This window comes from Dendropsophus ebraccatus, chromosome 7, assembly GCF_027789765.1.
Source record: "Dendropsophus ebraccatus isolate aDenEbr1 chromosome 7, aDenEbr1.pat, whole genome shotgun sequence".
Classification (NCBI taxonomy): Eukaryota; Metazoa; Chordata; class Amphibia; order Anura; family Hylidae; genus Dendropsophus; species Dendropsophus ebraccatus.
The window spans coordinates 26,080,181-26,100,610 of NC_091460.1; the positions used below are offsets into that span (position 1 = coordinate 26,080,181).

A 20,430-nucleotide genomic window follows, 5' to 3' on the forward strand; every position below is an offset into this window, starting at 1 on the left:
TGTGATAACTCAGCCTGGCCGCATCTAACTACTGCCTGGCAGTGTTATCGTGGGGACAGCTCCACTTATCAGGGCTGCTGCTCTAATCACATGATCTGGGACTGAGGCAAACAGTATACTTTATTCCTCTTAGGAGTGCTGCCAAGGTGGCCAGAGAGTTGTGATTAAAGAGACCATGTGGTCGGGATATATATATATATATATATATTGGGGGGGGGGGGGGGTCTTGTGCCAATCCTGGGGGGTACTTTGGTGTAATTTACTCGCATATAGGTTGGCCATTAGAGATGAGCGAACCTCGAGCATGATCGGGTCTGTCCAAAGAGTATGCATTATTCGATTACCAATGGCTGAAGAAATTGGATGCAGCCCTCGGGAGTCCTAGAAAACACAGGCTGTATCCATGTATTTCAGCCAGCCTTAGGGCCTTCATAATCAAAACCTGACCCCCACCATTTCTTGGTACTGGAGACATTGTCAAATAGAAGGATCCTTACAGATCTACAGACTCACCAGCCGGGATACATCAGGTACCGTGTCCGTAACATCTGAGGACTGGAGAAGCTGCTTTCTGACAGAACCATCTCAACGTCCTCATTTCTGCAGGAAGAAGGAAAACAAATTCACACAAGGACCCCAGTGAGGGGATGGGACTACTGGCTGGGAACTGGCGGCTATTTTAGTTATAATGGAACTGTTCATTAAGCGTTCAGCTCTGAGTCATAGGTACCTGCTCAGATTTTGTGAATGTGATTTTGTAATGTGATCGGCACAATGAACAAATTGGCTATGACCATCCTCTAGAACGGTGATCCCTATGGGTCCCTGCACCTGCGCTGTTGATGCCAATAGTAGTACACATCTATATATGTGTCACTATCGGTATACACGGCCTTGCTGTGGAATCTGCAGACAGGGCTTGGTGTAGCACCGGGTATTTCAGTGCATGTGAATTACCCCTTAGAATACGCCGTAATGTGGTGGGGCCGTACCTGGTGATCACTCCCTTCTCTGCAAGTATGAAGGCAGCCCCAGGGTTGATGGTGCGGAGCAGCTTCTGGACCGGTCCTAGGGATGGGTGTCTCTGCTCGGAGGTCAGGTTGGTGAACACAACATTGCTGACTATACCTACAGGAGACACATAACCATGACAGATGAGCGAATCTCCCCGGGTGTCAGTGGAGATATAAGGTCTCGGACAATAAGATAGTTACCTTGAGAACACTGCTCTAGAAACTTAGGGAAATAAAAGCTAGAAATACAAAAAAAAATAAAAATCCATCAGCGTCATCTTGTAATTAACTTATAACTATGTTAGCGCCATAAAGGTCCAGCGGTCCTACCTGTGCTCCATAACGCAGCCCAGGGGGTCCACACACACGGTCACAGCGCCAACGACAAAGGACGACTTGACGAGAGGGTCAGCGTGAGTCTGCAGGGCCTGCACTACATCAATGACATCTGCGTATCTGGAAGAAGAGACGAGTGCAGACGTGGAAGGTGACAATTGAGCTTAAGGACAGCTGTCAGCGGCCAGGATAAGTGCTGGGCCTGCTGGATTCTCTGGCTGCAGACCCGGGGGCCTCACCGTGGGAAGCAGAGAGATCAGGGGACATGACAGCCACCAGCCCCCCGCATGGACAGCTGATGGCTGATATCAGAGAGCAATAGACTGCATGCATGTGCAATGCATATTATGAGCTATAACAGACTCCACAAGAGTTCCTAACATCTGGGGCTGCACATAGCATTGTGTGGTGCCGAAAGCAGCGCTCCACCCACATGTTAGATTAGTTCTATACTTTTGCTCAGTTTAGGAAATAAGATTCATGGCCTATCCTCAGTGCAGACCATGAGGGTGTGACGGGTGGAGGTCCCACCCCAGGTCAGTAATGCACTCTAATATGGCAGGTCCTGCTACTTTAGCTCAGTCCTAACCACTGGGATGGTGCCCGGCTACAGTACAGGTTATCCCTGTGTGGTGCACTGGCAAGAAGAGCCGATGGTCGACCATCAGGTGTGCTGATAGGAGGAGCTCCCAGAAGTCAGAGCCTCACAGGTAACACATAACATTACAATATGATATCACATGTACTTACAGAGCCTATTCAATAGGTGTATAAGAAGAGTGATGTCTACTTGTCCTCTTTACAGAGGCTCCCGCCCTAGCTCTGTACTGAAGCTCGGACTGTTCAGATTGGCTGCCGTGTATAAGCACAAGCTCACCCTAAACTTAACAGGACATGGGTCTGGACAGGATTAGCATGGCAGCAAGGACAGAATGAGTATGGGCTAAGCTATTCTCACCCCTCTAGAGCTGCGAGGACTCTCATCTTCTTTCTGGAATAGACAGCCTGGCGGGCACTACGGTTGCGCTGGGCCTCCAGAATGCTTGAGAGAAACCTCTGGAACTGGGCTTTGCTGAACTCCTCAGTGCCGTCTGTGGGCTGGCGGTACACCATCCACCTGCAGAGGAACAGGCTGTTATTTGGCGTCTAAGAACCATGCTGCATAGTAAACATGGAAGGATAAAAAAAAAAACAAAAAAAAAAAAAACATAAACGTAGAGGCCATATGAGCCGTGTAGAGCCTCGCTGCACAGCACACTGCTGCATGTCTTATCCTTCAGCAACATCCACAGCTGCAGTAACAATTCATCCACTTGCTGCGTTAGAGAACAGCATATACAGTATGGTGCAAACTACACTTCCCACAATGCAATGCATCCAGGTGCATTCCATTACAGGTTGGCAGGTGAGCAGCAGGAGCCAGGGACATCTGCAGTATGTCTACGAGTGAGGAATGAAAGGTGGATTCTGATTGGTTGTTAGGGGTTTGATAAATCTCCCCCATGTAATCCTATACATCATCTCCATGTATGATTGTGTATGAGGACCCACCTTCCGTACTCCTTCTGGAAGGACACCAGGAAATCACACAGGTCATTGCAGTGACTTCCCGGGAGGCCGGTGATGATGTTTATTGCCACCTACAAGACACAATAGTTATATTGGGTATTAGGAAAAGGGTGATGTGGGCAATGAGGCCTTCCAGTAGGGCTACCGTTCTCACCCTGAGCTCAATGCCTCAACGCTTGCAACAGCAGGAGGGGTGCGGGTTCCCAATACTTATTCTACTGGATTTCCATTAGAAAGGGTTACCCAAGATTAGAGAACACACAGCGCCACCCCGTCTTCTTGCATCTGGTATTACAACTCAGCTCCATTCAAAAGCACACCCAACCTATGGGCTGTAGAGGAGCTCTTTCTGAAAGAAAGTAGCCATATTTTTCCAAGCCTGGATAACCCCTTTAACAGTGGGTAAAATAGCATAAAGTGGGAGTCATAGCTCCGAACCCTCCTATGATAGTATTAGACATCACAGTATGAAGGTTACTTTTTAAGGTATACCCTGCAGGAAGTGGTGTATTCTTTCCAGTCTTACACAGTGCTCTCTGCTGCCACCTCTGTCCATGTCAGGAACTGTGCAGAGCAGGAGAGGTTTTCTATGGGGATTCACTACTGACATGGACAGAGGTGGCAGCAGAGAGCCCTGTGTCATACTGGAAAGAATACACCACTTCCAGCAGGACATGCAGCAGCTGAAAAGTACTGGAAGACTGGAGATTTTTTAACCTCTTAAGGACATATGACGTACCGGTACGTCATATGTACTCACTTGCACTTCAAAGCGGGGCCGCGCGGCGGCCACGCTTTGAAGTGCCGCGATCCCGGGTGCCGCGAGTAGCCCGGGACCGCTGCTATTATCGGGCACGGTCGGATCGCCGTGCCCGCTAATTAGCTAATCGGAGGCAGCTGTCAAAGTTGACAGCTGCCTCCGATTACCGGAGGCAACGTTTCCCTGGTGTCTAGTGGGGGAGATCGCTCCTCCGGGACCTTGTCCCGGAGGAGCGATCTCCGTTACTGATGCCGGCCGGGGACCGCTCCAAGATGGCGCAGTCCTCGGCTCGGCACTCGTTCGTTTTCGGCTGCAGCAGCCGAAAGCAAACGAGTGCCGATCTCATGGATCTCTGCAGCATATCTATGCTGCAGAGATCTCAATGAGAGATCCAAGTGTATATACTAGAAGTCCCCTAGGGGGGCTTCTAGTATAAGTGTAAAAAAAAAAAAAAAAAAACAACAACGTGTAGTTAATAGTAAAAAGCCCCCTCCCCTAATAAAAGTCTGAATCACCCCCCTTTTCCCAGGTTTTAACCCCTTTGTGCTGCAGCTAGTTTGGGCCTTAATGACCAGGCTAATTTTTCAAAATCTGACCTGTCTCACTTTATGCTCTTATAGCTCAGTGATGCTTTAACGTATGCTAGCGATTCTGAGATTGTTTTTTCGTGACATATGGCACTTTATGTTAGTGGCAAAATTTGGTCACTACTTTGTGTGTTTTTTGTGAAAAACATCAAAATATCATGAAAAATTAAAAAAATTTGCATTTTATGAACTTTGAAATTCTCTGCTTCTAAAAAAAGAAAGTCGTAGCACATAAATTAGTTACTAAGTCACATTACCAATATGTCTTCTTTATTCTGGCATAATTTGGTAAACATATTTTACTTTTTTAGGGTGTTATGGGGCTTAGAAATTTATCAGCAAATTATCACATTTTCGTGAAACTGATTTTTTTAGGGACCAGTTCTTTTTTTAAATGGATTTAGAAGTCTGGTATCCTGAAAACCCCCATAAGTGACCATATTTTGGAAACTACACACCTTAAAGAATTAATCTAGGGGTATAATGAGCATTTTAACCCTACAGGGGCTGGAGGAAAGTATTCACAATTAGGCAGGAAAAAAATTGAAAATTTTAATTTTCCAATAATATATACGTTTAGATTAAAGTTTCTCATTTTCAAAAGGAATATGAGACAAAAAGCACCCCAAAATTTGTAATGCAGGTTCTCTTGAGTACAACGGTACCCCATATGTGGGCGTAAACCACTGTATGGGCACACAGCAGGGCTCAGAAGGAAGGGAGCGCCAATTAGCTTTTCCAATGCAGATTTTGCTGAAGAAGTTTCTGAGCGCCAGGTGCGTTTGCAGAGCCCCTGTAGTGTCAGCAGAGAGAAAACCCCCCATAAGTCACCCCATTTTGGAAAGTACACCCCTCAAAGAATTCATCTTGGTGTGTGGTGACCATTTTGACCCCACAGGTATTACAGGAAAGTATTCAAAAGAAGACAGTAAAAATGAAAAACTCGAATTCTTCCAATAATATGTTCGTTTAGTTTGAAATTTCTCAATTTCACGAGGAACAAGAGGAAAAAAGTACCCCAAAATTTGTAACGCAGGTTCTCCTGAGTACAATGGTACCCCATATGTGGGCATAAACCACTGCATGGGCACACAGGAGGGCTCAGAAGGGAAGGAGCGCCAATTAGCTTTTTCAATGCAGATTTTGCTGAAGAAGTTTCCGAGTGCCAGGTGCGTTTGCAGAGCCCCTGTAGTGTCCACAGAGTAAAATCTCCCAATAAGTCACTCCATTTTGGAAAGTGCACCCCTCAAAGAATTCATATTGGGGTGTGGTGAGCATTTTGACCCCACAGGTGTTTGAGGAAAATATTCAAAAGTAGACAGTAAAAATGAAAAACTCGAATTTTTCCAATAATATGTTCCTTTAGTTTGAAATTTCTCAATTTCACGAGGAACAGGAGAGAAATGTCACCCCAATATATGTAAAGCAGGTTCTCCTGAGTAGAACAGTACCCCATATGTGGGCATAAACCACTGTATGGGCACACAGCCGGGCTCAGAAGGGAAGGAGCGCCAATTAGCATTTTCAGTGCAGATTTTTCTGAAGATGTTTCTGAGCGCCAGGTGCGTTTGCTGAGCCCCTGTAGTGTCAGCAGAATAGATTCCCCCCAAAAGTCACCACATTTTGGAAAGAGCACCCCTCAAAGAATTCATCTTGGTGTGTGGTGACCATTTTTACCCCACAGGTATTAGAGGAAAGTATTCAAAATTGGCCAGTAAAAATGAAAAACTCGAATTTTTCCAATAATATGTTGGTTTAGTTTGAAATTTCTCAATTTGACGAGGAACAGGAGAGAAAATTCACCCCAAAATCTGTAACGCAGGTTCTCCTGAGTAAAACGGTACCTCATATGTGGGCATAAACCACTGTATGGGCACACAGCAGGGCTCAGAAGGGAAGGAGCGCCAATTTACAGGAGCAAAACCGCAGCTATTAATGGTTATTAGAATAGCGCAGTTACTAAAATAAAATAAAAAAAATGAAATTACAGGTAATGTGGGGTGGTTATGGGCAACCAGGGGTGGTTACAGGTAATCTGGGGTGGTTACGGACAACATGGGGTTGTCACGGGCAACCTGCTGTGGTTACAGGCAACGTGGGGTGGTTACAGGCAACGCGGGGTGGTTACGGGCAACGTGTGGTGGTTATGGGCAACGTGTGGTGGTCACGGGCAACCTGCTGTGGTTACGGCAACGTGGGGTGGTTACAGGCAACGTGGGCTGGTTACAGACAACGTGGGCTGGTTACAGGCAACGTGGGCTGGTTACAGGCAACGTGGGCTGGTTACAGGCAACGTGGGCTGGTAACGGGCAACGTGGGCTGGTTACGGGCAACCTGCTGTGCTTACAGACAATCTGGGATGGTTACGGGAAACGTGGGGTGGTTACGGGCAACCTGCAGTGCTTACAGACAATCTGGGGTGGATACGGGCAACGTGGGGTGGTTACGGGCAACCTGCTGTGCTTACAGACAATCTGGGGTGGATACGGGCAACGTGGGGTGGTTACGGGCAACCTGCTGTGCTTACAGACAATCTGGGGTGGATACGGGCAACGTGGGGTGGTTACGGGCAACCTGCTGTGCTTACAGACAATCTGGGGTGGTTACGGGCAACGTGGGGTGGTTACGGGCAATGTGGGGTGGTTATGGATAAACTGAAGTTCTTATAGGCAATCTGGGGTGGGTACCTGTAATCTGACATGGGCACCGCAATCTGGAGGGGGTCATTGGCAATTTGGGGTGGTCAGAGGCGACGTGTGGTGGTCAGAGGCGACGTGCGGTGGTCAGAGGCGACGTGCGGTGGTCAGAGGCGACGTGCGGTGGTCAGAGGCGACGTGGCGTGGTCAGAGGCGACGTGGCGTGGTCAGAGGCATCGTGGCGTGGTCAGAGGCATCGTGGCGTGGTCAGAGGCATCGTGGCGTGGTCAGAGGCAACGCGCGGTGGTTACGTGCAATCTGGGGGGGGTTACATGTAATCTGGCATGATTACGGGGAACCTGGGGGGGTTATGTGCAACCTGGAAGGGTTACAGACAATCTGGGATTGTTACTGATAAACTGAAGTGCTTATAGGTAATCTGGGGTGGGTACATGTAATTTGGGGTGGTTACGGGCAATCTGGAGGGGGTCACTGGCAATTTGCGGTGGTTACGGGCAACGTGCGGTGGTTACGGGCAACGTGCGGTGGTTACGGGCAACGTGCGGTTGTTACGGGCAACGTGCGGTTGTTACGGGCAACGTGCGGTGGTTATGGGCAACGTGCGGTGGTTACGGGCAACGTGCGGTGGTTACGGGTAACGTGCGGTGGTTACGGGTAACGTGCGGTGGTTACGGGTAATCTGGGGAGGGGTTAGGGGTAATTTGGGAGTAAACTGCAATTATTACTATAATAAAAAGTGTGTGTTTTATTTTTTTGTATGTTTGTCACTTTTTGTACTTTATACATTCATTTTCACTGTATTACTATGATTACTGTGATATTTTCTATCACAGTAATCATAGTTCAGTGACAGAGACCAAATTGGTCTCTGTCACTTTAAATTTTCAGAGCTTGGCTGGTTGTGAAGCGCATGCGCACTTCATAACCAGCCAGGACGTCGAGGAGGAAGGAGCTCCGTGGATCCGGTAAGTATATGGGGAAGGGAGGGTGACTCGGGGACGGGGGTGACAGGGGGGGTGACAGGGGGGGTGGGGGGCGACTTGGGGGGTGGGGGGACATCACTTTTTATCCCCTGTCACCAATCATTTATGGTGACAGGGGATAAAAAGTGCCAGGAGCACATGGTACAAGCGATCAGCGGTATATAGTATATACCGCTGATCGCTTGTACCGGGACCCCACAGGGGGGTCCCCGATGACTGCCCCATGCTCTCCGCTACCTCCGGTGGCGGAGAGCATGGGGCTTTCATTCATTTTAACTTTTTAATCGCTGTGAACCGACGTTAGTCGGTTCACAGCGATTGCGGCGGCCATCTTGGAAATGATGGCCGCCGGGGGAGGGGGGTTAGTTATCGGGGCACTAGGGGGGTCTGATCTGGGGTCTGATATACACTTATTTCATCTCCCCCCGCCGTAGATTCACGGCGGGGGGAGATGAAAGGTGGCGGCCGCACCGGTAATCCCCTTTACCGACGGCCGCCGCTATAACGTTAATAGCGGCGATCGTCGGTAAGGGGGGGGGGCCGGGACGGACCCCACACACTGCCCCAACCCCTCAGCTACCTCCGGTAGCCGGGGGGATGGGGTGGGGGCCGTCCCGGCCCCGCAGCCTTATTCTCTGCCATCGCCGTAAAAAGCTGATGGCAGCAGAATAAGGCCCATTAGTGACCGCCGTAGAAAGCCGTATCGGCGGTCACTAAGGGGTTAAATAAAAGTAAACAAATAAATAAACATATTTAGTATCGCCGCGCACGTAATCGCCTGAACTATTAATCACATTCCTGATCTCGTACGGTAAACGGCGTCAGCGCAAAAAAATCCCAAAATGCTAAATTGCGCATTTTTGGTCGCATCAAATCCAGAAAAAATTTAATAAAAAGCGATCAAAAAGTTGTATATGCGCCATCAAGGTACCGATAGAAAGAACACATCATGGCGCAAAAAATGACACCTCACACAGCCCCATAGACCAAAGGATAAAAGCGCTATAAGCCTGGGAATGGAGCGGTTTTAAGGAACGTATATTTGTTAACAACGGTTTGAATTTTTTACAGGCCATCAGATACAATATAAGTTATACATGTTATATATCGTTTTAATCGTAACGACTTGAGGAACATGCATAACAAGTCAGTTTTACCCCAGGGCGAATGGCGTAAAAACACATACCCCCCAAATAAAAGAAATGCGTTTTTTTTTTTCAATTTCACCACACTTTGAATTTTTTTCTGGTTTCGCAGTAAACTTTATGCAAAAATTCAGCCTGTCATTGCAAAGTACAGTTAGTGACGCAGAAAATAAGGGCTCATGTGGGTCTCTAGGTGGAAAAATGCAAGTGCTATGGCCTTTTAAACACAAGGAGGAAAAACTGAAAACGCAAAAACGAAAATGGGCCCCGTCCTTAAAGGGTTAATAGAAGTAAATTACAAATCTTTTTGTGAACTACCCCTTTAACCTCTTGCTGACATCTGATCCATACACAATAGGTTCCACCAGTGGTGATCGGCATGGACCCTGCAGGGTGAAAGACATATACTAAAGGGAAATACCCTATACCCAACTAGACTTTTGATCACCTTGTTTTCCCAATTAAAAAGCAATGCCCAGTGATCACCTTGTCGTTGTGCGCTTGGTTCCCGGCGATGGTCTCCGGGTGCTGCAGCAGTGACGGCAGATGTATTCTAGGGACGGGTTCTCGGCTCACGCTGCTGACCGCCAGGTGCTGCAAGAAGCTGAAGACACAGACAACATTCAGGTGAGTATACAGGATGTGAACCGCACACTGGGCTTCAACCTTCTCACAGCTGAGGGTCTGTTACAGCTGCATCTAGTATACACAATCCTCTGTGAGCTGACCGCTTCCTACTATGGATGCAGGTCTAGCCATGTGTTGCTGAAGGTCTTACAATCTGCTACATGTGAATTTGGTTGTATAAAACCTTCTTCTCTAGCAAGAAGAAACGCAAATCCATCATGGCTGAACATACGCTCCTCCTTTGTTTCTAGTCACAGCAAAAAAGAGAATCTAAAGAATACAAAAGGGGTTATTGAGGATTAGAAAAACATGGTTGTGTTCTTCCAAACAGCGCCTCTCTTCTCCTCTGTTTGTGTGTGGTATTGCAGCGCAGTTCCGTTGAAATGAATTGTGTGTGGGTTGTAATACCACACATAACCTGAGGACGGGGTGGTGCTGTTTTTGGCCATGTTCTTCTAATCCTGGACAGAGATCACTTCATAGATCAATGACATTCAGCCTTTGTGGTTAAGGCATGCTGGGAGACGTAGTTCAGCAGCAGCTGGAGAGCAACAGGCTGGAAACTACTGTCATAGATGAATCTAGACAAGAGGTATCTGGATATTGCAGCCTCTCTATCAGTGGTCTGCAACCTATGACAAGACTACAACGCCATGCATGTTGGGAGTCGTAATTCTGCAGCAGCTGGAGGGTCATAGGTTGGAGACTGCTGGCGTAAATGAATCCAGATCTAGCCACATGCATAGAGGTGACCCCACAGAACTATACGGAGGATATAGATGGTGTGATGTATCATACAGCTCTATACTTTACCTCTCCAGGCCTGGGAGGTTGGTGGGGATCGGTTTTCGGTGGCTCCATCTTTCATTGCTGGAGTAGGACAATGTCTCATAGAGACTCTGCATATTCAAGTAACTAGAAAAGAGACAAGAAACCAAACATCTGGTCAGACGCCAAACCAACAATATAATGACAGACACCACATAACAGCACAGGCCAGAAAATGGGAGATGTACGGACTAACATGTCATTCCCCAGGGGTCAAGCAGTCTATACAGTGAGGAGATCAAGCAGTCTATACAGTGAGGAGATCAAGCAGTCTATACAGTGAGGAGATCAAGCAGTCTATACAGTGAGGAGATCAAGCAGTCTATACAGTGAGGAGATCAAGCAGTCTATACAGTGAGGAGATCAAGCAGTCTTTTTTTTTTTAAATCAGATAATTTTTTATTGACATTTTCATTGCAGTATAGACAGGCATGAAAGACACATTGAACATATACTTCAATGCATGGTACATTAACAAATACAAACAGTAGAGGTACAGTTGATATCCAATACAAGGTATGCCCTATACCCACAAGGAGATGTTAGCAGTGGCTGCAATGAATCCACCATTTTCTACATTTTCCTCCCAACTAACAAAAACAAACAAAGTAACTTGCACATGTGCACACCTCATTATTTCTGTCGTGTCACACAACACCCTGTGTCAGTTTAACCATAGACCATTAGGAACCCCCCCCCCCTTGGAAAATTTAGTTGAGGAACCTGCCACAGGACTTCTGCCGCCCTCACTATGAACATCCAGTTTCTCCCCCCACAGGCACTACACACACGTATACAGATGAATGATAGACATCCCCGTTCCATCCCATAGCGTACCGGGTATAGATCAAGCAGTCTATACAGTGAGGAGATCAAGCACTCTATACTGTGAGGAGATCAAGCACTCTATACAGTGAGGAGATCAAGCTGTCTATACAGTGAGGAGATCAAGCAGTCTATACAGTGAGGAGATCAAGCTGTCTATACAGTGAGGAGATCAAGCTGTCTATACAGTGAGGAGATCAAGCTGTCTATACAGTGAGGAGATCAAGCTGTCTATACAGTGAGGAGATCAAGCACTCTATACTGTGAGGAGATCAAGCAGTCTATACTGTGAGGAGATCAAGCAGTCTATACAGTGAGGAGATCAAGCACTCTATACAGTGAGGAGATCAAGCAGTCTATACAGTGAGGAGATCAAGCAGTCTATACAGTGAGGAGATCAAGCAGTCTATACAGTGAGGAGATCAAGCAGTCTATACTGTGAGGAGATCAAGCAGTCTATACTGTGAGGAGATCAAGCAGTCTATACTGTGAGGAGATCAAGCAGTCTATACAGTGAGGAGATCAAGCAGTCTATACTGTAGATATCAATGTAAGGCTCTGCCTTGGCACAGTTGTGGGTGATGTCAGTCGCTGGGTATAAAAGATTTCCCTACATTATCATAAAGCTTCATGTTATCTGGTAGTTTAATACTGAGGACTCAGGGTCCATTTACACAGAAAGATTATCTGACAGATTATCGGCCAAAGATTTGAAGCCAAAGCTAGAAGCAGACTATAAACAGAGATCAGGTCATAAAGGAAAGCCTGAGATTTCTCCTCTTTTCAAATCCATTTCTGGCTTCAAATCTTTCCCCCGGCCCCCCTCCTTCATGTATTATCACCCCGATCTCTCCCCCGGCCCTCTGTATAATCACCCCGATCTCTCCCCCGGCCCCCCTCCTTCCTGTGTATACAGTCCTATTCAAAGATCGCTCAGCCCCCGGTGTAACTGCTGCCTGCGCTGGCCCCGATCTCCGCACCTGTACTCAGCTGACAGGCGCTGTGTAAGTGAGTGCAGGAGAGATTTCTTCCTTGCTTCGTACACAGCGCCTGTCAGCTGAGTACAGGTGCGGAGATCGGGGCCAGCGCAGGCAGCAGTTACACCGGGGGCTGAGCGATCTTTGAATAGGACTGTATACACAGGAAGGAGGGGGGCCGGGGGAGAGATCGGGGTGATTATACAGAGGGCCGGGGGAGAGATCGGGGTGATAATACATGAAGGAGGGGGGCCGGGGGAGAGATCGGGGTAATTATACAGAGGGCCGGGGGAGAGATCGGGGTGATAATACATGAAGGAGGGGGGCCGGGGACATCAGCACCCGGCTAACTTGGTACAGCAGGGACACAGAGCACTGAACCCTGATTGGCTACACGCTACCAAGCCAGTCAGGGTTTAGTGCTCTGCTGCTAATAGGAGAGCCGACGCCGGCCCGCTATGGTGACGTCACCGAACCGGAAGAAGAGGATCCGCGAGTCGCAGCCCGGACCATCACGTGACCGGACCGGAGATCTCCTTGGGGGGCCAAAAACGGACAGGTAAGTATATTAGGAAAGGGTTAACCTTGGTTAACCCTTTCCATTGCTAATTTATAGATTTTCCCTGGAATACCCCTTTAAGTCTGGTCATGCCAGGATCCAGCAGAGCCTGTACTTCATATACTTAAAAAGGACCGGCATCAGCTTCTAATTGAGATTACACATTTTATCTAATTTTTTATGTTTACTATGCTTTATTATAGCTACAGTTTAGCCTCCATTATGGTGATCTAACGTGTCTCATTAACTGGTAGTCAGAAATCAATTGTTTATATTAAGTCTATTTTACATTGTCTATTTTATATTTCACAAAATTACTTTATATTGTCCAACTTCTTAGGAGTCTACTATATCTATACCAATATGCAAAACAAGAGTCCGTGGAGCCTCAGTTAAGAGTCTCAAAACACGGGATAGCCAGATATCTCTAGCCTGTTGCCAATAAAAAAAAATTTCGCTGTTCTCCTTGAGTTCAGTGATTACTGTGTTTTGTTGGTTGATTTGTCATTGCCCCAACTAGCCAGAATCCTACCCCACACTGACGAGGGGCAAATACCCCGAAACGGCTGTCTGTGGATGGAGGCCTGCCCTGGCAAGCCCTTGTCATATGACTACTCGCACCTTGAGTTAGACACTGACAAAAGGGGCCACCCTGTTGTTTCCCTAACTATGTTCCAATACTCGCAACCGAGTGGGACTTAAGGGGTTATTTATCGGGGTGGTGTGGTGCTCTCCCCATCATGGAGGCACCCCGTTGGCAACAGGCTAGAGATATCTGGCTATCCCGTGTTTTGAGACTCGTAACTGAGGCTCCACGGACTCTTGTTTTGCATATTTATATTTTTTGGGGGGCATCAGTGGAGACTCTTGATTGAGTACTTCATTGGAATAATTTTTTTTCGCTGTTCTCCTTGAGTTCAGTGATTACTGTGTTTTGTTGGCTATATCTATACCAAGTATTAGAAGCTGACAAAATAGTGACATCTAATGGCCAAAACTGGAACAACAAGCATCATTATAGGTGGAGAGAACAGCGACATCTAATGGCCAAAACTGGAATTACAAGATTTACTGTAAACAACCTATAAAATGGTTTGAGAGTCTGTGCCCATTCACATCACCATCTCAATGCGTTACCTACATTTTACCAATTAGTCTATCGGTACTCTGAGCAATACATTAAGGTAAATAAGTTTTTTGCATTCATATATGCTCCAGAGACACACTCATCACAGCCATTAGCGAGGCTTTATAGACCGCATTGAGTTCAATGAGATCTGTAGAAATCCACTCGTATTGAGCGCCCCCTGGCGGAGGATGCTTTGTCTATACAGATGTGATGTCCTCCAGTTATCATTGCTATACGCAGAACATATACTGAGTGTAGGGCACAGCTGAGAGGTGTATAGCATTAGAATGTGCTTAGAGTTCTCTAACCAGAACCAGACCAGTCACGGTCTATATATATGACATATGGGGAATGTTAGGGTGGATGTACACGTCTTACTTACATCTTCCTTTGCTCCTCGGAGAGCTGCTGTTCCTGAGTGAGCTGCAGGGATATTCCAGAACTCTCCATCTGCCCCTGCCACGTTTTCAGCACCTAGAGGAAACAACAAGAGCCATCAGCATGGGAGCGGGATCCCAATGTATATAATGGAGGAGGACCCACACACATCTCTATGGAGGGATCCTAATCTGGAACCAACACACAAAGAGATAATGACGTTAGATGACCCCATTTAACCCCTTCGTCTAACAATGGAACACTCCCCCAAGATAGTCTGATATAGCAGATAGTGGAGACCTGACTATGGCACTCACATAGTGATCACAGTCCATCATTCCACCCCCCCCCCCCTCTGACCAGGTATGGCACATGATATAACCCCCCAGACCTCATATATCACCTGGGAGTAGAAGCCTCGGTAGCTCTTGGATTTTGGGAAAAGTGCGAATGCAATGAAGTTTCCGGGAGTGATGAAATGCAGGGGCAGGTGGGGGAGGAGGGACGCTTTATAGTCAATGAGCAGGACGGCGGCGGCACTGCTGGAGTCCTGCAGAGGGAAAGAAATGACATGTCAGACAGGTTTCCTTTATTCTATGGGTTGGTATGATTACTGTGATGCCATATTGATGCAGTTTTCAAATAGTTTTTATATCACCACATGCCAAGGGACATAAATGTTTACTTTTACATAAAACTTTTAGGCCGTGGGCCGCCTATGATTGCTATTAGGGCATGGTGGGAGTTCTGCAACAGCTGGAGAATACTCATGTAATGTATACCCTGTATTAAGTCCATGTATATACTTCTTCCATGTCTATGATGACACCTACAATCTGACCCCTATTGGGGCTTATTGATACCAGAAGTGTAATGGATTCCCCTGGGATGTTGCTCTGAAGACTTATAAAGAGTGACGATCCCTTCCTCTGAGATTTGGAGGAAATTCCTGGCTCCCTTACAGTGTGACCGGACAGTTGTGTCGCTCCATCTTGGCAGGAAAGCTGGATGAGAAAGTTATTCTCTGCTCATATCTTATATGCGTTTCCTCTGGTTTCTCCAGCTTCCTTCCACAGACTGACAGGTCAGCTGGCCCCTATGTGTCTGAGATAGGGGGGATGGGATTGTGACCTTATATGTGCCGAGCTGATGTGGTGACAATCTCTGTACAGCTCTGTTCATATGTTGGTGCTATATAAGCTACAGTCCATGAAAACTGTGACTACCACACCCAAGGAGCTTGTACTTGGGTTGTTGGAGTTCAGGGTTGGCACGGTGCCCCGACTAGAATCACCAGCCCTGACAATAGCAGGAAGGTCAGCGATAATATAATCTGGAGAATACCGCAGGACGGATAAAACACATGACTGCTATTGTTCACTTTCTGCACGGAGCGAATAGTCATTTCCTATTATTCAGCTTTCTGTCTAGGACCAGGAACTGAGGAACCGGAGCAAGAAGCGGAGAGATGTTTATGATGGGTGCTAAAGAACTGGCAGCATGGCCACAGCGGCTCTGAGGAGAAGTCACTGCAAGAGGGTTACACACCGGAGACTGGTCTAAGGTTACCCCAGGGAATTCCCATACAGTTCTCCTACACCATATCCCCCTGTGTGACTTATGTATATATCCATAGGAGAGGACCTCCATCTAACTAAGACGATCACTCAACAACACCCGACCCCAAGAGGACCGTCCACCCGACCCCAAGAGGACCGGCCCCCCCGACCCCAAGAGGACCGGCCCCCCCGACCCCAAGAGGACCACCCCCCCCCCCCCCCCCCGACCCCCAGAGGACCGGCCACCCGACTGAAATTAAAGGCCCCATTTAGATAATGAGAAGCGCCCCCTATTCCATGGTACTTACACCGTCATAAAACTTTGCGTTGGTCATGTGACTCCTGGATATGGAGACGCTTCCGTAATTCGGATGAACAAACAGGACGCCATCAGAGAAGAAGTACAATTTACCTGAGAAAAATAGAAACAATCATAAAGCTTGAATGGGGCATAAATGGACATCTGGTTTATCACCAGCAATCCTATAGAAGGGAATGGATCTGTGGCCAGGAAGATACACTGCAGCTCCACTCATTTGATTATACATGTATCCCCTATCCTGCGGACAGCCAATACTTGCTCCTGTATAGGGCTATCCAGGCATAGGAAAAACATAGCTGCTTTCTTCCAGAAACAGAACCTCTCCTGCCCTCAGTTTAGGTGTGGTATTGCAGCTCAGTAAAAGGAGCCAAATTGTAATACCACAGACAACCTGAGGACAGAGGTGGTGTTGTTTTTGCCAGAAAGTAGCTGTGTTATTCTAATCGTGGATATCCCCTTTAAACATCCAGGGTCAGGGAATCACTGTGGGGGTATAGGTATGAATGGCAGACGCCTGTGCAGTCACAAGGATGTATATACACAGTATATAAAACACAGCATTACCTTCTTCAGGGGCTACGTGCTGGCTACTGGAACACATGTACGCCCCATCACCGCCGGACAGGAAGCTGCCAAGAAAGGATTCCTGCTCCTGCAAACAGATAGTAGTGACCGGTTAGAATATGTATCATGGATGTGTGTTATACAGCTGGCCATTACACCTAATAGGTTACATATTAGCACTGTCACCAACAGCTCTGTCCGATGCTGCTAAATGGAAACACTCTCGCTTTCATTCAGAGACTATAAACTCAAGCTGAGGCCGCAGTGAGACAGAGACCATGCGACCATACGATTCAATGGGACGCTTATACCCACCTTCACAGTATTCACAGCTTTCTCAGACAGTTTGACTTCATTCTCTTCCACCTAAAAAGGTAAAAATAAAATAAATTTAAATAAATAAATAAATAAATAAATAAGTATATATATATATATATATATATATATATATATATATATATATATATATATATATATATATATATATATATATATACACACACACACACACACGCAGTCATTCAATCCTACGTCAATTAAAGTGATCGTCCACCATTTTTTCTTTTTCTTTTCAAAATCGACTGGTGCCAGAGATTAGTAACTTACTTCAATTTAAAAAATCTCCAGTCTTCCAGTAGTTATCAGCTGCTGTATGTCTCGCAGTTAGTGGTGTATTCTTTCCAGTCCGACACTGTGCTCTCTGCTGCCACTCTCTGTCCATGTCAGGAACTGTCCAGAGCAGTAGCAAATCCCCATAGAAAACCTCTCCAGCTCTCCAGACTGGAAAGAATACACCACTTCCTGCAGGACATACAGCAGCTGGGAAGACTTGTGATTTCTTAAAAGTAGAAGTCCAGCAAAATTGTTTATGAAAGTATTGTATTGCCCCCCCAAAAGTTATACAAATCCCCAATATACACTTATTTCGGGAAATGCTTATATAGTCCTTTTTTTCCTGCACTTACTACTGCATCAAGGCTTCACTTCCTGGATAACATGGTGATGTCACTTCCTGGATAACACGGCGATGTCACTTCCTGGATAACACTGCGATGTCACTTCCTGGATAACACTGCGATGTCACTTCCTGGATAACACGGTGATGTCACTTCCTGGATAACACGGTGATGTCACTTCCTGGATAACACGGTGATGTCACGACCTGACTCCCAGAGCTGTGGGGACTGTGGCTGCTGGATAGGATGATGGCAGGGGGATGCTCAGTGTCCCTCCAGTGTCCTGTGTCCCTCAGTGTCCCCCTGCCATCATCCTCTCCAGCAGCCACAGCCCGCACAGCTCTGGGAGTGACATTACCATTTTATCCAGGAAGTGACATCACCATGTTATCCAGGAAGTGACATCACCATGTTATCCAGGAAGTGAAGCCTTGATGCACTAGTAAGTGCAGGGGAAAAGCACTTTATAAGCATTTCCCATAATAAGTGTATATTGGGGATTTATATAACTTTTGGGGGGCAATACTATACTTTAATGAAAAATTTCACCAGACTTCTACTTTAATAGAAGAACATTACAAATCTCTGTCACTTTCTGGCACCAGTTGATTTGAAAGAAAAAAAGTTTTGGTTAAGGGCCCCTTTAAAGGAAGCGCCTATTTATCCAACACTCTTTCCATTTCCGTTCCTTCCTCCTTTGTGCTCCCTTTTTTGTCATCTTTACAAAACCCACCTTATATAGCAGAACAGGGGTCTGGCTGTTTAGATCAGGATCCCTGCCATTTTTTACCTTCACATAACTGGGAATTACTGCAATGGAGAAGGTGTTAAGAAGGTCTATGTGTCACGACAAGTGAATGTCATCCAGACAGGCCCTAAGAGCCCTAGGGTCTTTTTTCCCCACTAAGGACTGATACTGGGGTCGCCAAAGTCCCATAGTTCCTGATCACTGAGGGTCCCACATTTTAATAGGGCAATGGCAAGAACTGAGCGCAGTACTCTTCAGTCTATGGCGGTCCCACTGTCTCTCTGGCACTGCTACTTCACTTTAATAAGGGCACATGGGACCACCACAGTCAGAATATGCTACCACATCATCTAAGGTGTTAGACAGAGAAGGCTTTCTTTATCATTCCATCATTACCCCTGTAACACAATTATGGGGGAGGGGAGATGATGTGTCCCTACGGTATCAAGGGGCCTTTAAGAAGGCTCCAAGGTCTCCAACATGTAACAAACCTTCTTAAAGGAAGGAATCATGTGAATTAGCCTGGGTAGGGTATGGTGCAAAATACAGAGTAGCAGGGACACCTGTCAAGTGGCAGAAGTCCCTGCTCCTGCACACTGAATTGTCTGAGAAGAAAGGAGTTGGGGATTGAAAACCCATCACAGCCGACAGATAAAGTTACAGACAGATGACCCCACATATGCTTATAATAGCTGTATTACATAGGCCTCTGTACTCACCAGCCATGACATCATACGAGGAACTGCAGCGGTCAGGATGATGTAATCGCTGTCTGATGTAAGTGCTCCATCTGAGGAAGAGAGGAGGAGCGAGTCAGTAACCTACTGTGTGGAGTCTTAATGTTATATACCTGCAACCTAATCGAGTAGCAGCAAGTAGTATTAGACTTGTATGGTTTTCTCATATCCTTTCGCTAACAGCAACAGAAATCTCGAAAACTTTATGTTATCAGAACAACTTTTCACTGTACAGTGATGAAACTTCGATGTCTATGTCAGTGTACGGTGACCATACCTACCCCGAGCCGCAGCTATGACACTGCCCTGCTGCTGTGTGTACATACATACATATGTATACACACTCCCATTACCTGCGGACCTCCCATCTCCACTCATTGCCACCCACTTGTTCCATGTTATCCCATAATCAGCTTGTGGTTTCGTCTGTACAGGCCCAGCTCATGTATCCACCCACCCGCTGCCATGTACACCCGATACCACAAACATCCTTAACAACAGAGGGGCACACAGCCGCCCCGAGAGAGGCAGCACCAAGGTAAATAGTCACACCCTGGGACAAGCAGGGAACACCAGTGTTATAATAACGAACAGACATAAGGCACCTTTGTCTCTAACAAGAATGTCCGACTTCAAGAAAGATTCGGAGAAGACGATGGAGCCTAAGTTTCCTCTTCCGCCTTGCAGGTCAGGGATATCATAGACGGTCATGGAGGCCTGGAAGACAAGTATATAAAGAATGAGTGACTGCAGAGAGTACATAAAGATCACTACTGTATACAATAAAGTGGGGAGAGCGCCACCTAGATACATATATTTAAATTAAACAAAAGTCTTGTGGAATTCAAAATGGAACCCGCAGACTTGGCAAAGAGTGAGGTTACAGCTCCTATAGACCCCATACACACACAGTGCTGAGAGAGGGGGAGAGCTGACTGTCCAGGTTAGGCTGGGTTCACACTACGTATATATCAGTCAGTATTGTGGTCCTCATATTGCAACCAAAACCAGGAGTGGATTAAAAACACAGAAAGGCTCTGTTCACACAATGGTGTAATTGAGTGGATGGCCGCCATTTAATGGCAAATATTTGCTGTTATTTTAAAACAACGGCTGTTATATTGAAATAATGGCCGTTATTTACTGTTATATGGCGGCCATCCACTCAATT

At 46.6% G+C, this 20,430-nt stretch overlaps 1 protein-coding gene across 2 annotated transcripts in view; it reads right to left on the minus strand.

Annotated features, from left to right (window-relative positions):
- The window catches only part of DNAAF9 (dynein axonemal assembly factor 9), a 57,112-nt gene that overhangs the window by 2,572 nt on the left and 34,110 nt on the right, over nt 1-20,430 (minus strand). For both annotated transcript variants that reach the window (XM_069976326.1, XM_069976327.1), the window contains 15 exons: nt 19,865-19,976; nt 19,242-19,312; nt 17,134-17,184; nt 16,819-16,906; nt 16,241-16,344; nt 14,777-14,923; nt 14,378-14,469; nt 10,491-10,592; nt 9,537-9,654; nt 2,901-2,989; nt 2,308-2,466; nt 1,344-1,469; nt 1,215-1,252; nt 993-1,128; nt 514-600 (listed from right to left, as the gene is read on the minus strand). In XM_069976326.1, the coding sequence (XP_069832427.1) occupies nt 514-600; nt 993-1,128; nt 1,215-1,252; nt 1,344-1,469; nt 2,308-2,466; nt 2,901-2,989; nt 9,537-9,654; nt 10,491-10,592; nt 14,378-14,469; nt 14,777-14,923; nt 16,241-16,344; nt 16,819-16,906; nt 17,134-17,184; nt 19,242-19,312; nt 19,865-19,976 (1,520 nt within the window). The remainder of the gene's footprint in view (nt 1-513; nt 601-992; nt 1,129-1,214; nt 1,253-1,343; nt 1,470-2,307; nt 2,467-2,900; nt 2,990-9,536; nt 9,655-10,490; nt 10,593-14,377; nt 14,470-14,776; nt 14,924-16,240; nt 16,345-16,818; nt 16,907-17,133; nt 17,185-19,241; nt 19,313-19,864; nt 19,977-20,430) is intronic.